Genomic DNA, 15,087 nt, shown 5'->3' on the forward strand with positions numbered 1-15,087 from the left:
ATACCAGCCACTGTGGTAGGGCCTGGCAATATAACACAGAAGGAGAAACCCATGGATCTTATATTCTAATGAGAAGGAGAGTGATGGGGATGAAAAATGTAAGCGATAACAACCACAATAAGTTAAGAGCTAATATTTATCGCTTACTTCATGTAAGGATCTTTACACATATTAACTCACTTAATCTTATCAATAGCCTTTGAGATAGGTGCTTTTTAAATTTCCACTTTACAGATGAGGAAATGGAGGCACAGAGCAGCAGTAGGGGACATAAAAATAGAAAAGCCAGGAGCATGATGACAGGGAAGACAAGAGAAAAGCATCTCACAAAGGAGGAAATGGTTATCACATGAATGTAGCTGCTAAGAGATGAAGCAAGTTATGGACAGAGAAGTAGCCACTGGATTTGGTGACAGAAGTAACTGGTGACCTTGAAAGAGAAGAAGCAGTGGTATGATGAGAATGGAAATAGATTGTAAGGAGCAGTGAAAAACTAAAGACAAATGTTCATAGTCCATCCTTTTTAGGAACTTAATAGTAGAGTGGCAGAAAAATAGGACTCTAGACCAGTGCCCCCCGACTCCCCCATCTTTTTGGAACCAGGGACCAGTGCTCCTATGAGAATCTACTGGCTGATGATCTGAGTGGAGCTGAGGCAGTGATGCTAGCGCTGGGGAGTGGCTGCAAATATGGATGAAGCTTTGCTTGCTCGCTGACACCTCACCTCCTGCTGTGCAGCCTGGTTCCTCACAGGCCATAGACCGGAACCTGTCCATGGCCTGGAGGATGGGGAACCCTGCTCTAGAGGACCCTAGCTGAAAGCAGATGTGGGACCTAAGTGAGGTTCTTTATATAGAAGAAATATAATTCTGGGTGTTGTTTTTGAAAATTAATTTGCAGTCTAACAGTATTTTATTTGCCCATTTGCTTGTCTATCTCTCCCAGGAGGCCGGAGGCTCCATAGGGTAGGATCTCTATTTTGTTCAGTTTTTTTTTTTTGACCTGTCACTTATCATGGTGACTGGAACATAGCAAGAAGCTCAACTGATACTTCTTGAATAAATGAATAAAATATATGATAAAAATTAAGGAGACAGTTTTTGTTTCCTCTTTGAAAAATGACTTGCCAAGCAAAATTTTCACTAGGCCCAGCATGGCAGGTCTTGAAAACCTGGGCCTCATGTGCAGGCTATGCTGGTTCCTTCTCAATGGGCAGCAGTCCCTCAGTCTCCTGAGCCACCGTGGTCCACCCTTGTTTTTACTTTGTGAAGTCAGGTGCTTAGGTGTTCTGAGATCTAATCTGAACTCTGTTAAGAAACTGCTATTACCTTTTCTATTTCTAAATTAGAAAAATAATATGATCCTGCAACCTAATTCTTTCGTATAATTACTTAAGCCAAATCAAAGTTCCAAGGAGATTATTTACTGCAAAGCAATGATGCTCCAGGGTGCCTTCAGGCAAACTCCAACAAAACATTCCATGGCATTTGGGGAACACTAAGCCTTCTCCTTCCCTTTTACTTTTTTTAAACAAAACAAAAACAATTTCGCTACACTTCAATCCCATAACAGAAGTGAGCAAAACAAGCAGCTATTTGCAGCCTCCCTTAAAAGGTTCTAGGAAGATGTCGACTTTCCTGAAGAAACAAACCAGTAAGTCCCAGCCTAGACACTGACTGGCTATATGACTTGGCAAATCTTTACTCTCTCTGTTCAGAAGGAAGAACTGAGACCTGCTGGTCTCTAGGTTTCTTCTTCCTCTATAAGTTTGACTAATTTAATGCATCTTTACTATTGAAAAAAAAAAATAGATTCTATTGTTTTTTTAGAATGGCTGTCTGAGTCTCAGGGGTCTAGATTTTCTTTGTAAGATCTTAGCATGTAAATTTATATCCATGGCTAGGATACTACAAACCAGGTGGTTCATATCATGGTTAAACATCAGATACAAGATTCTGAAGCAGGTATGTAAACATGAATAAAAACGATAATAATAATAGTTGACATTTATTGAGTACTTCCAGTGTCCATGACTTTGGGCTAAGTGTTTTATTGCTATATCTTATTTAATCACATAACAACTCTATGGGGTAAATATCTCCATTTTTCAGACGGTGAAACCGAGGCTTTTAGAGATTAAGTTGTCCAAAGTCCCACAGTAAAGTGATAGAAGCAGAATTTGAAAACTACTTATGCTCACCAGTTAAACCTCTGCCATTAAGCTCCATGCCAATGTTTTCTTGGTTTAATACATAAACGCAGGAAAGGCCTTTCGGTCACCACTACATAGCAGTTCAGGTGAATAGGGTTAGAAGAAGAGATGGGAACACTTGGCTGAAATGAGGTTGAGTGCTAACCTCTGAATTTCAGCTGATGTGTTTTTCCCTGTTTCAATTACCAGGAATAATCAGGAGAGGGTTGTAAAATGTGTTTTAAAGTACTCCTATGTGAAAATCACCTGGAGAAACTGTTTTATCAGCAAAAGGAACAAGACTGATACTTCAAGCGAAGGACTTAAGTTCAGATTTTAGAGCTTGAGCCACTCTCTCTCTTCATTTTTCATCTTCCCTTTCTTTTGGAGACCATGGCATTGTGGGCTATTCATGTAATGGTTACATTGCGCACAAACTAGGATTTCACGATCTGATACAATCAGACCACTCTTGCCTTATTAGAAGAGAATGTCTTGTTTTTATCATTATTTTCTTTGATAAGGCATAAATATTCAGTCTGAGATTTTGGCTATGGGCAATGTGGAAACAGCTGTGTGTACATTGCGGGGGAGAGGGCAGTCCCGGCAGGTACACACTTTGTTTCATGGCTGGATTGCTACCAAAACAGTCCTGGACACAGAGCCCCACAAATTATTTTCCCTTAAACTGATTTTTCCAGTTAGTTCTGTATATTAGTTACAGAGTCCTATATTATTTTTCCCCATAGGGCTTTCCTGCTTATGGTTCCCAAACAAGCTGATAAAAACTCCATTTTCTCCACAGAAATATTTAGGTTGTTGAGGCTTTCTCTTACCATAATTACTTCCTGAAAAATGCAGTGGTCAATTTTTCCCGAGTATTTTTACATTGCATCGGGCACACAAAAGTTGGCTCCTGGTATTTCAAGGTTGTAAAGCAGATTCCTGCCTTTAAAGAGCTGACTGGTTTCTATTACTTGCATTCTGTATTGGCTTCTCATTGATTTGATTAAATGAAATTTCTCTAGCATTTAAATGAGGAACTTGTGTAAAAACAAAGATTTCCTACAACCTCGAGAAATAATTTCTTATTTAAAAAATCATCTATTTCACTCCTCAGCTAAGTACTTCAGGAATTGGGGCGGGTGAGGAGAAAGGTCTTGGCAATGGCAGTTTGATGAGAAATGAAGTAATTTGATTATTTCCAGGGTGTGGATCAATAATAGTCAGCCTCTGCAGAGACCCCTGGCCTGAAGGCAGCGGGGATAATCAATAGGATCACACAGAGGCGCTCTCCTCCCCCAGCAGCCTCTCTGATCTTTTCTGGGCGGACTCTTCACGCCTGTGTAATTCTAATTTATGTCAACTAGAAATCAAAGAAATTCCAAGGGGCTTTGGTCATAGGACTTTGGGGTGGACCTTTCAAAATCTATTTATGTCTTTTCCTTAAGTAACATGGCTCCGTGGCCCTCCTGGAGCCTCTGCCGGCCAGGGAGGGGCAGCTACCTGCTCCGGAGGAAGGCAGAGGAGGGGAGTTAGGTAAACGGAGGTGTACTTTCTTGGTCCCGTCTACAACACTGCGGGGACCTAAGAACTAATAAGCATTTTAAGCAAAATGCTTTGCCAACAGTGGCTCCCTCAATAACGCTCTTTAATGATACCCCAGACGCTGGCATTTTCAAATCAAATGAACAGTGTATAAAATTAGTTCTGCATGAAGTTAAAAAAAAAAAGTAAGTGAAAGGGAGCTTTTAAAAGCTTCAGCATTTCTCCATCCAACTGCTTTTCACAAGGGTTTGGCATATTGCTACATTTATGATGTTATTCGCTGCTCATAACTCAGGCCCTCTGTCTCCAAACTTCTGTATTAACACATACTGCGGAGGTTTCCACCAAGACATTTTATCACTGAGGTTTCCCAAACCAGCCAGGCCGCCTCTGGCGAGGTCTGGTTTCTCAGCCGATGCCATGCCACTGGGCTCCCTCCCTTTTCATCAACCCTGTTACCCCAAATATTTTTCATTAACCTTGAACACTGCATTTCCATTTGCCCTACAGCTTTTCCATTAATTTTTTTTTCTTTTTTTTTGCCTTGTTCAGTTTTGTTCTCCATCCAAATGGCCTTGTAAGAAATGGAGAAAATATCACATTAGAAGAAATACATCTATACAGAATCTAGAATTCACTAAAGTTGTGAAAATGATTTCCACGACCAAAGCCACTATTTATAATTGCGGAAAGCAGAGTAAACATATTGCTCTTATTAGAGAGTCCCCTTGATTGTACAAGTAGTTTTAACTAAATCACCAAGTAAATGCGTGTTAAGTTGATAGGTGATTTCGGGTCAACTCTAATTCCCAAGGTCAAGTAAGCCTTTGAACAGTCTTTAAGAATATAAGTTCACCCCAATTCATCAAAGCCGTCTCACACAGCGTTTTCTTCTCTTGGTTCTTACAATGCACTAAAGTTTAGGAGATTAAGCGGCTTCAGCTTCAAAACCCAAAGTAATGCCTCTAACATGCTTATCCATCCAGCAATCAGAAAAGCTACTCGAACAGGGGCTTCTTAATGCACTTCCTAATTTTACAAGTGCGCAGGGGAATGCTGCATCTGTCAAATGGCTGGAGGACTCCTCCCTAGGAGTCACCAGTGTTACAGCCAAACAAATTTACTGCAGTTCCACTTAGACACTGTCTGATAATCTAAGTACATGTTGCTTTCATCTGCAAAGAATACATTTAATGTTTCTCATCTGTTCTTTGTTTACCGAATGAGAGAAAGAGATGGAGGAAAAATACTTTTTCTCACGAAAAATACAATGCATTTAGTTATTGTTACAATTCCTTAAAAGCTCAAGTGAGGAAAAAATCATAAGTTTGGTAAGGTATAGTTTTCAAATGAACTATAAGTGGCCCCAAATGAAACTGACCACACGTGAAAGAAAACATAACTAGACTTCAATATTTCTCAGAACCATAGGATCACAGAACGCAGGCCCTGGGACACACAGATGTCACAAACCCCATCTCTCCCCAGTGCAAGAATCTCACTGACAAGGGGTTAATGGCAGATCATTAAGATTATCTTGCCTACTTCTTTGGCTCCAGTTGGTGTGCAAGTTGGTGTGCACAAAGGGGAAAGAGAACTCAATGAGTTATAAGAGGTTAGCAGACTTGGTTAAGGTACAGGGAGAAGAACGCGAGGCCCAAATTAATTTTGTTCTTTAATTCTTTGTTGGCATAGATGAGCACATTGAGATAGATAGTGAATCTTTGTCTCCACATTCTAATCATAATTCCTGCCTATTTCTATTCTTATTTTTCTTATTACTTTCTTTTTGTTTCCCTACCTATTTAAATGGTCTTATCTCCAACTCACCCTTTTCTCCCATTACAAATCTTTCTTTATCCCTATGCCTGGGTTAGTAAATCAATCCAAAATACAGCATGTCCCACGCAGGCATAAGTTTTCCTTTGTAAAGAGTGTAGAAAATATAATTACTGGAATCTTTATACAGAAAATAATATTAATTTTAAATTTAAGTGAGCAAAAAGTAAAAGGGCAAAATCTCTGAATTTTTTCCTCTTTTTAATTTCCTTTAAAAATGAGTAGCAAGCAATACATTTTTTGTCTTATTTGGAAATTCAAATATACAATCACAGGCTTATATGATATCGATGATAATAATAATCAGTAACACTGAGCATTTTATATGACTAACATTATTCTAAAGGCTTGGTATGCGTTCACTCATTTAAATGCTCACAACGATTCTACTATAGATATGTACTATATAATCCTCATTTTACAAATGAGGAAACAGAGGCACTGAGGAGTTAAGTAACTGCCTATGATGACACAACTAAGTACAGAGGCCAGATTTAAACCCAAATTCTGGCTCCAAAGTCCATGCCTTCGACCACTGACCTCTTTTCTTTGCTACCTAAATCTTCCTTGGAATCTTGATAAAATTTTTAAACCTAGAGATGGATAGAATACAAATTTTGAAAGCTGAATAGCTACTTACTCTAGATTTCCATCCAACTAAACTAACCAGCAGGTTTTTTATATGCAAGCCTTTACCTGCAGTTTGTGTGTGATTTGGAAACTCCTTCCATCCTTACAGAACCTCTCGTGCTTGGCTCAGAGCTGCCTTAAGCCTGAGGGTGCCAGGCAGCAACACTGGGCCCAGGATCCCCTAGTCTGGGTTGCAAGCTATGGTCAGACGCATGGTGCTAGAGCCATCCAGTCTCAGAGTAGCTCTCAGGTTGGAGAAAGGAATCAGAGGCCACCTGAGAGAAAGGGCTAAAACTTTCAGGGATACCACCGAACAGAACAGCCTCCCCATCTCATTTGGAACTAACGTGTATTTGGGTAGAAAAGGATCCATTTCTTGAATTAGCAAATTGATGGTCAGCAATAAGTCTGGAATAATCTCCTGTACAAGGTGGAATATACATTTTTACAATTCATCTTTTTAGGTGGAGTTGATCTCAACAAATCTAAAGAGTATAGACTAGAAATATGGTGATTACTGAGAATGATGGTAGATACATCCATCCATTCTGACGCATACCTTTTTGGTGTCCTTGGTAAGGTAGTACTTGAAGGAGCAGTTCCTTCTGGCAGACGCTGAGGAGCGTTGCTGTCATCATTAAATATTTCTAAAAAACTCTGCGTACTATGGACCTTTGAACATGTTTTAAAAGAATTTCATTTTAAAAGGTTAGCGGTAGTGTTAGGTTAGTAGGTAGTGAAGTCTGAGGGAGACTTGCAACCCTGGGTCTCAGTGCTGTTGTTCAGTAACAAAGTCAGTCAGCTTTCTAGGCTGGGCTGACAATATATAATACAATTTCTCTAATCATAACTTAACTGGCAAAGGCCTAAGCAGAAGGGGAGATTTTAAAGCACTTGGAGAAAAGAACTAGGTCAATTAACAAAAATGACAAAGCACACAAAGGATTTGGGCCACTCTTCTATTTGCCCCCAAATTTGCTGCATTTAGAAAATGCATGTCCTTCGAGAGGGCGTATATATTTAGTTTCACTCTCTTTTGCTAGAAATGTCCCTAATCACCATTTGCAAAAGTAGCACACATGTGTAAATTATTATCAGATGCCAGCATTTTCTGAGCAAGTGTCTGAGGTGGATACCCTCCAAGGAGGCAGTCCTTGTACCTAGCGATGCCCCGAGGGTGTATCATAGTACTGGACATAGACTCTGAAGACCTGGTGTAACATCTGTGACAAGTGGCCTTGGGCCAGTGCCTGGTCTTTCAGAGCCTCCATTTTCTCCCCTTCACAGTATAGATATTATTTTTTAGGTTTGTTATAGGCAAAACTTAGAAGTAACAAAGGGGAAAGCACTCCTCTAGTGCCTGGTGATCAATACAGGTTTTTGTCTTCTTTCTTCTCAGTTTTCAAAGGGCTCCGTATAAAATATGGTACAGTTTTCTAAACTCATGCCCATGTCTCTGGGCCAGCTCCACAGACTTTCAGTGGGACCCCTGGGACCGTATCTCACCGTGTGCTAAAAGTGGTATCTTAAGTGTGGGAAGAGCTAACTTCCCATGTAATATCCCCACACTGGCCCTTTCTTGCTCCCAAATGCCCAGAATACATAGATGTTGAGCAATGAAATCACACAGTTCAAACTACGAAAAACAAAACAATTTGGTACTGTTCTTTTCACCTTACTGTTGCAGGAAATTTGGAACCCAGAACAGAATTTTGCTGTTCGACCCTGCACACTGCGGCATGCCATACAAACATAAACTGTTCCATGGACTCATGGATAGAAGGCTGAAATCTAAGCTGACTGTGAGTGTGATTTCTTTTTCATTTTTAAACAGAGAAATGCAAAAATCATCTCAGGTTAGTTTTAAAAACTAGACATCTTACAATGTATAGCAGTAACAGTACACATATGTATGTGTATTCACGCCATACATAACAGGGAGAGAGAAAGAATACGATACCAAGCTATTAACTCCACTGATATGTAGAAAACAAATTCAAAAGGTAACTCTTACTTTATCGCATCTCATCAGCCCCAGATATCTCAGAGACTTGCTGCTCTGCGCAATCAACGTGGCTCCTTGATCTGTGATTTCTTTACACCAGCCAACATCCACGGTCTCTATTGTCATGCTATATCGCCCAATGGCTATCAGTGCTGCAAGGAGGGACAGAGAGAAAGCAAGCAAGCATAAATGTTAGCAGTGTAAGGAATCTCTACTTTATTAGGACGATTTCTCTCATTTCCTCACTAAATTTGTTCCCGAAATGTTGTGTGTAAATGAATGTTTATAAACTAAATTAAATTTGAAATGCTTTAGGAAAGCTTAGCCTATGACAAACCCTACTGCACAGTGAATAATCCCTCCATGATTTCACTTTCATTGGAACACAACCTTTTATCAGTTTTACTCATTGCAAGGTTACCTGTACTCTCGAATAATCATATCTGCAGAAGGAATAAATTAAAATAAATGACACATATAATGTTATGGAAATTTCAAGTAGTAACTAAACTTTACCCAAGATAATGTTAATAATTTTTTTTTAAAGAAAAACCCATGGAAACAACATTTTGAGGTGCATTGTACTGCATATGAATTTCTTTACCGATTGGCATAACTTTTTCAATCTGTTCATGATCTGCAAAATATAAGAGTATATAACATTTTTCACATTAGTCTTCTTGGTACTCTTAGGAATTAAGAGTATATTATACAGAGCAGTTGAATTTGATTGGTGCCATGCTAGAGTGCAGTAAAAGGAATGCATTTGTTATGGTGAATTCCTCGACCTATCAGAAGTCTTTCTTCTGTTAACATATAAAATGAAACTTGTCATCTGAAAACTATGACAGTATCTCTAGTCTTTTTGACTGTTTAGCATTGTACCACTACTAAAGTGCAGACACTTATCCCGTAATCTTTGATGTGCACTACTTATCACTGCTCCATAACTCATCACCCTGTCAGAGCAACCAGTCAGTGAATGTGGCTCTTTGCTATGGACTTCCGATTTGATAGACGTGCACAACTCTACATCTGAGGAACAAAAAAACAGATTTCAATAACTCCAGCCAGAATAAGTTAGGCGCATTGGATTGTAAATGAAACCCTGAAAACAATGCCACACATATTAAAAAGGAAGAAGAAACTGTTTGCTAATTATTTCCTCATTCTAAGATGTGATGAATTGCTTTCAGTGACATTAAAGACAGATATTTCTCAATTGACCAGATTGATATGAGCAGAGTGAATTATTCGTGTAATAAGTGTCAACTCAAAGTCTACGGCCATGCTATCCTGAACAAGCCCGATCCTGTCTGATCTCAGAAGCTAAGCAGGGTCGGGCCTGGTTAGTACTTGGATGGGAGACCACCTAGGAAGACCAGGTGCTGTAGGAGTAAAAAATGAAAAATAAGGGATTGTAAACTGAGGAGGTCCTTGCCATCTGTGAGGGCAACCAAGGGTTGCCTCGCCTAAAAAGAAAAAAAAAAGTGTTAACTCTTACAGCTCACAGAAAAGTACACTTGTCAAAATCTCTTTGCTAATTACCTCAGTGATCTTTTATTTACTAGAAAACTTGTGCCCATTCATTCAAGTATCAAAGCTGGATATTTAAAGCTCATAAAAACAATAATTATGATTCCAATGTTTTCCAGTGAAAATGCTATAAAGGAAAAAAAAAATTCCTGGAACTTCCTGCCACCAATCTGCAGATGTTCTCAACTTTGCACATGTTATTTTGGCACTTAGTTTTCTAAGGACGTGGAGCAGTGCAAGGGTGTCTGCCAAAGGTTTGCTGAATGGTCTAGGTGATATTTTTGTGTAGAAGAAGCAATATCCTAGGTTAATCCCATTGGTGTCCCTGACCTAAGAAAATTGTTTTTATCTCTGGTATTGTCATAACTTTCATTGGTTACGATGTCCTGAGGATCTCCTATGATAAATGAAGTAGAAGATATATAAAAGAAATGCCTTTCAATACAAAGTGCTCAGGCTATGATTTCAAAAGATGACAAAGCACAAGTTGTAGGATGGCCCCAGGTCAGTAGATTGTATATTTTATTGAGGTCTGAGGCTAGAACATGAAAGTCCTGCACTAGTCAGAAAAAGGTAAATCAAATGACGAGTTTTCAGAAGCTGCTTTACAAGCAAATGAAGAGCCAATAGCTATGGATTCTAGGTATTAAAAACCACTGATGTTTGCTATTTTTTCTTTCTTATCTACATTAAAATAAACAGTAAATAAGATAACTGAAGATTAATCAGGGTATTCAGGTTTTGTTTTGACATAGTTCTATTTACTGAAGTAATAAGAATTAAACTTTATTATTGTTTAACTCATTCATTTATTCATAAAACACTTCACGAGCACTCACGCTCCAATACTTATTGATCATCCATGTGCTAGGCACTGGGCTAAGAATTTTAGGTGCATTATCTCATTTAATCATCACAGAAACCTTATGAAGTCTTATTGTTGTCTCCATTTTAAAGATCAGGAAACCGAATTGCAGAAAGATTGAATGACTTTCCTAGCATAACAAGATAGTAAGCAGGGGAGTGGATAATAAATTGAGAGCTGGTTCTCAGCCCTGGATGCACATCAGATCTACTAAAACGGAATCGTGGGGCCAGGCACCTGGCAATTCTAATACGCTGCACTACCTGTGAGTGGAACTGTGGGGTTACACACGGGGCCTGTGTTGAGTACGAGGGATAGATCCACAGAGCTCAGAGGCCAGTTGACTGGGTGTGGGGGTGCGAGGGTCAGGTGGAAATGGGAAATAACAAGCAAGAGTCACAATACAATGCTCATCCCACATGTTTTCCCATTCTTAACTGCTCGCTTTTTAGATCTCATGTCGAAGGTCATCTCAGAACCGATCATCCTATCATTTACTGCTGTTGAAAATGTTATTATTTGTTTATTTTTTTGTGGCCCACCTCCCCCATTAGAATGACGGCTCCTGTCCACTGCTGTATGCCCAGCATCTAGCATGTGTGTAGTATAGAGTTTGTTCTTACAAATATTAGTTGAACACACCAATAACTACACGTTTAGGTCTATTACAAAGGCATGTCAAGGCGGCATGGGATCCCTTCACTCATCTGCGGAGGAGAGATATAATGGAAACCCTCATGGAAGAGCTAAGCTAGGTCTTGAGGGATGAGTAAGGATTCTCTAGAAAAACAAAGGAGGGAAGGCAAGTATGTCCGACTAAGGAAAAGCATGTGTGAGAGTAGCGATGTGAAAGCACAGGGGAGCTGCAGGTCATTGAAATAAAAACAAGTACAAGGAAGTGGCAATATTTATTCCAGAAATATTTATTTAATGATTAGTAGCACTGATCACTGTAAGAATAATATTTGGATGGGTGAGGGCACCAGGGAGTCTTTCTGATGAATTTTTAATTCCTCCAATAGCCTGCAAGAACAATACCCATTTTAGAGATAAGAAAACTGAGGTTAGATATCTCATCAAGACCCCATCCCTAATAAGTGGCAGAATCAGGGTGCAAACTGAGGTAGTCTGGTTGGTTCCAAAGCCAGGGCTCATTCTATCAATAGCAGCAGCACCAAGGGTAGCAGAGGAGCTTGTATGTGTTCAGGATGTATTTCCCTTTAACACAATCAGGAATGAAACATTACAGCTTATGGACAGCCAAGTATTTACCCTGTGACTATAAAATAGGGGTCCAATAGAATCTTTAAATTCCAAAATATATACTAAGTAACTTATCTCTCTGTGACTATAGCCTACCTTTGGGTATTTTTTCATTGTTGTTCATGAGCTACCTGTGAAATCTGTAGTATGGTATAGTCTCAAATTCATTTCCCACCTCACAATATAGTAGATGTGTGACCTCAGGATGACATTGAGCGTTTTTGAGTCTTGGCTTCATTGCCTGGATAATGGGGATATTGACTCTATGTCCTGCCTACTTCACAGTGTTGGTCTGAGGCTCAAATGAGATAATACATGTAAGGGACTTTGCACTAAACAAATGTCATCATTTATTTGGTATTTCCTCAAAGGGTTCTACAGTGGTGCAGTTGATATAAAATAAAAAAAGAAACTTGAAAGGATTTTAAAAAATAAAAGGCTCTAGGCAAATGAGAGCATTAAATAAGTACTTAGTCATTATGCCACTGCTAGAGTTCTTAAACTGTCTACTCTCCATCGGTGATCATGAACCTATAGACTGCACCTGCAATGATTGGGCTGCAAATGTATGTATGATTACTACCTTCATCAGGGGCTGTTGACATGTTACAATGATATTTATTGAGCCTTGAAAAGGGACAAATTATGCAAGACTAATTCCTAACCCCTGTGCAATTTTAATATACTTTTTAATGTGCTAAGTGCAACTAATAAAGTTGAGTTTTAAGAAGTGACACAAATTAAAAGCTGAAATTCAGTCACTTATATGATGATCAAGGATCTACATTAATCCACTAAAAGGCATTTCCATAAGCATACAGAGTGACTGAAATACACAAGCACTTAATTCTGTACTCATTTTTTTATTATTATTTATGCCTACGGCACCTGGTTTTCCTAGGTGGCCTCCCATCCAAGTACTAATCAGGCCCGACCCTGCTTAGCTTCCGAGATCAGACCGGATCGGGCTTATTCAGGGTGGCATGGCCATAGACCATGGACCGTGGCTCTACTGGGGCGCAAACCCAGGACCTTCTGCGTGTAAAGCAGATGTGCTAACCGCTACACTATAGAACCATGTCCTGAAATTCCATTTCTATGTACTTAATTCTGACTAACAAATACAATTTCTAGGAATCTACCTTGAAAATATACTACTAATTACACAAAATTACATACATACGAGTTTATTCATCGGAGCATTGATTGTAATTGCAAAATAATGGAAACAGCCTTAATGCCCATACATAGGAGAATAGTTAAATAAACTATGCTACGCTCTCACTATGCTATGCAGCTAAAAAAAAAAAAAGGGGGGGGGAAGATCACAAGGAACTTCTAAATCATTCAGTGAAGAAAGCAAACTGCAAAAGAGGTTATATAATATGCTACCACCAAATAAAAGAGAATACAATAAAAAACATGAATCTGTTTATTTGTAAAAAAGAAATATAAGAAAGATAAATTAGAAGCTACAGAGAATAACTATAGGGGGCTAGTGAGAAAAGAGAAGGAAAAAGAGAGCATGTAATTTGGGGGTGGAGTATGCGGAAGGACGGACACTTCTTGAATTATCTTTGGCTATATTTAGCTTTGACTATCTGAACCATAGTAATGTTTTACATATTCTCCCAAATAAAAAAAAAATAAACTGTGGGGGGACCTGAAGTGAAATACGAACAGTAACAAATGAACTTAATTGTACTACAAATGAACAGGATAAACCTGCCAAATGATATAATCACACTGGATGAGAATTAGGTGGCTTTCAAATATTTGATTTGGATTGGATATTGTAGGGTGAAAACTAAAAAGAACTGCCAGCAAATACTGTACTCCAGTTAGTAAATCTATTTCTCACAGGGATATTAGTTAGCAATTTAGTAACTACATTGTGTGTAATCTAGGATTGTAAATACTGAGAGCCAGTCTGTTCACTGTTAGAGAAAGAAGTTCCAAATAAAAAAAAAAAAAAAAAAAAGGGAGAGGCTTATGATGAGCCTTGTGCTACTGAACTGGAATCAGAGGCACTAAAATGAACTCATAATTTTTATACCCACAGATAGATAATATAGAAATGACTAAGTAATGTGATGTATGTGCATGTGCGGTTTGGTATACATATATATTTTCCTAGCTTTTTCTGCTGAGAGGGACTAGGTGCAATGACACCCCAGTAACAATGATCTACTAGACCCCAGATCTTGGTTTCTAAATATCATTCTCCAATAAAAGGGATCAGGGCTTCTCAGAGAAATGGTTGATTCCAGGTTTGGAGCAGGAAAAAATACAAGATGAATCTGAAACATCTTGTGATCTCAGAAAAAAAAGAACTGCTTAAAAAGGAATAAGGGAATGTCAAAAGGACAAAGGCTCTAATCAGAAGGAGCTGCCAATGGCTACAGCTGGAACAGTTTGAACATCAAATAATGGTAGTATTGGATTATAATTCAGAAAATGGAAAAACCATCCTCAAGTCCATATTGGTATAAATAAATAATCAGATAAATAAATAGCCAAAAAAGGGCAGCTCTTCCTTACAGAAGAATTCCAATTAATAAGTGAATACGAAATGAGAAAAAGGCAGAAAACAGCAGGCAAAAATCACGGAAATAACTGTTGCAGGCAAGATCTTTCAATGCATGCTAAAATCTGTGGGTGAAAGTTTGAGGAAAAACAGAATATAGGCATGCTACCAAAGATATTGATCAATTTTCAAAAATCATAACTTCACAGTGGAAAGACCCACCAGGCACCACCTTACCCAGACAGTCAAGGTTAACATTACCAGTAACAATGCGTAAAGATATCATTTACCACCTGACCACTTCTGTAGTATTCTTGCCAAAATGAATAATCTCGATTTACTCATAAGAAAACATCACAAAAACCCGAATTAAGAAACATTCTACAAGATAATTCACCAGTACTCATCAAAAGGGTCAAGGTAACAGGATATAAGAAAAGAATGTGGCGGTGTCACAGATTGGAGGAGTCTAAAGAGACATGACAACTAAATACAAAGTGCGATCCTAGACTGGATCCTGGAACAGACAAGGAAATTAGGAAAAAACTGGTGAGAGTCAAGTAAGATTTGTAGTTTAGTTAATCTTATCCTTTCAGTGTTAATTTCTTAGTTTGATAATTGTTCGATGGTTATATAAGTTGTAATATAATTAGAGGAAGTTGACTATATCCCTACTATTTTTG

General features: G+C 38.6%; 1 protein-coding gene, 1 non-coding gene and 1 pseudogene across 2 annotated transcripts in view; 1 reads left to right on the top strand and 2 right to left on the bottom strand.

Moving 5' to 3' along the window:
• Window positions 1-15,087, bottom strand: part of FBXL17 (F-box and leucine rich repeat protein 17) — a gene marked incomplete at its 5' end in the record, with an annotated part of 440,618 nt that overhangs the window by 14,487 nt on the left and 411,044 nt on the right. Inside the window, one exon of the mRNA XM_015590345.2 lies at window positions 8,223-8,365. Within this exon, the coding sequence (XP_015445831.1) occupies window positions 8,223-8,365 (143 nt within the window). The remainder of the gene's footprint in view (window positions 1-8,222; window positions 8,366-15,087) is intronic.
• LOC112480722 lies at window positions 9,492-9,610 on the top strand (annotated as a pseudogene).
• Window positions 12,754-12,872, bottom strand: LOC112480841. The gene has a single exon (XR_003046772.1). It is a non-coding gene; the product is annotated as a 5S ribosomal RNA (ribosomal RNA).

The sequence above is a fragment of the Pteropus alecto genome, unplaced genomic scaffold (genome assembly GCF_000325575.1).
Source record: "Pteropus alecto unplaced genomic scaffold, ASM32557v1 scaffold20, whole genome shotgun sequence".
Taxonomy (NCBI): domain Eukaryota; kingdom Metazoa; phylum Chordata; class Mammalia; order Chiroptera; family Pteropodidae; genus Pteropus; species Pteropus alecto.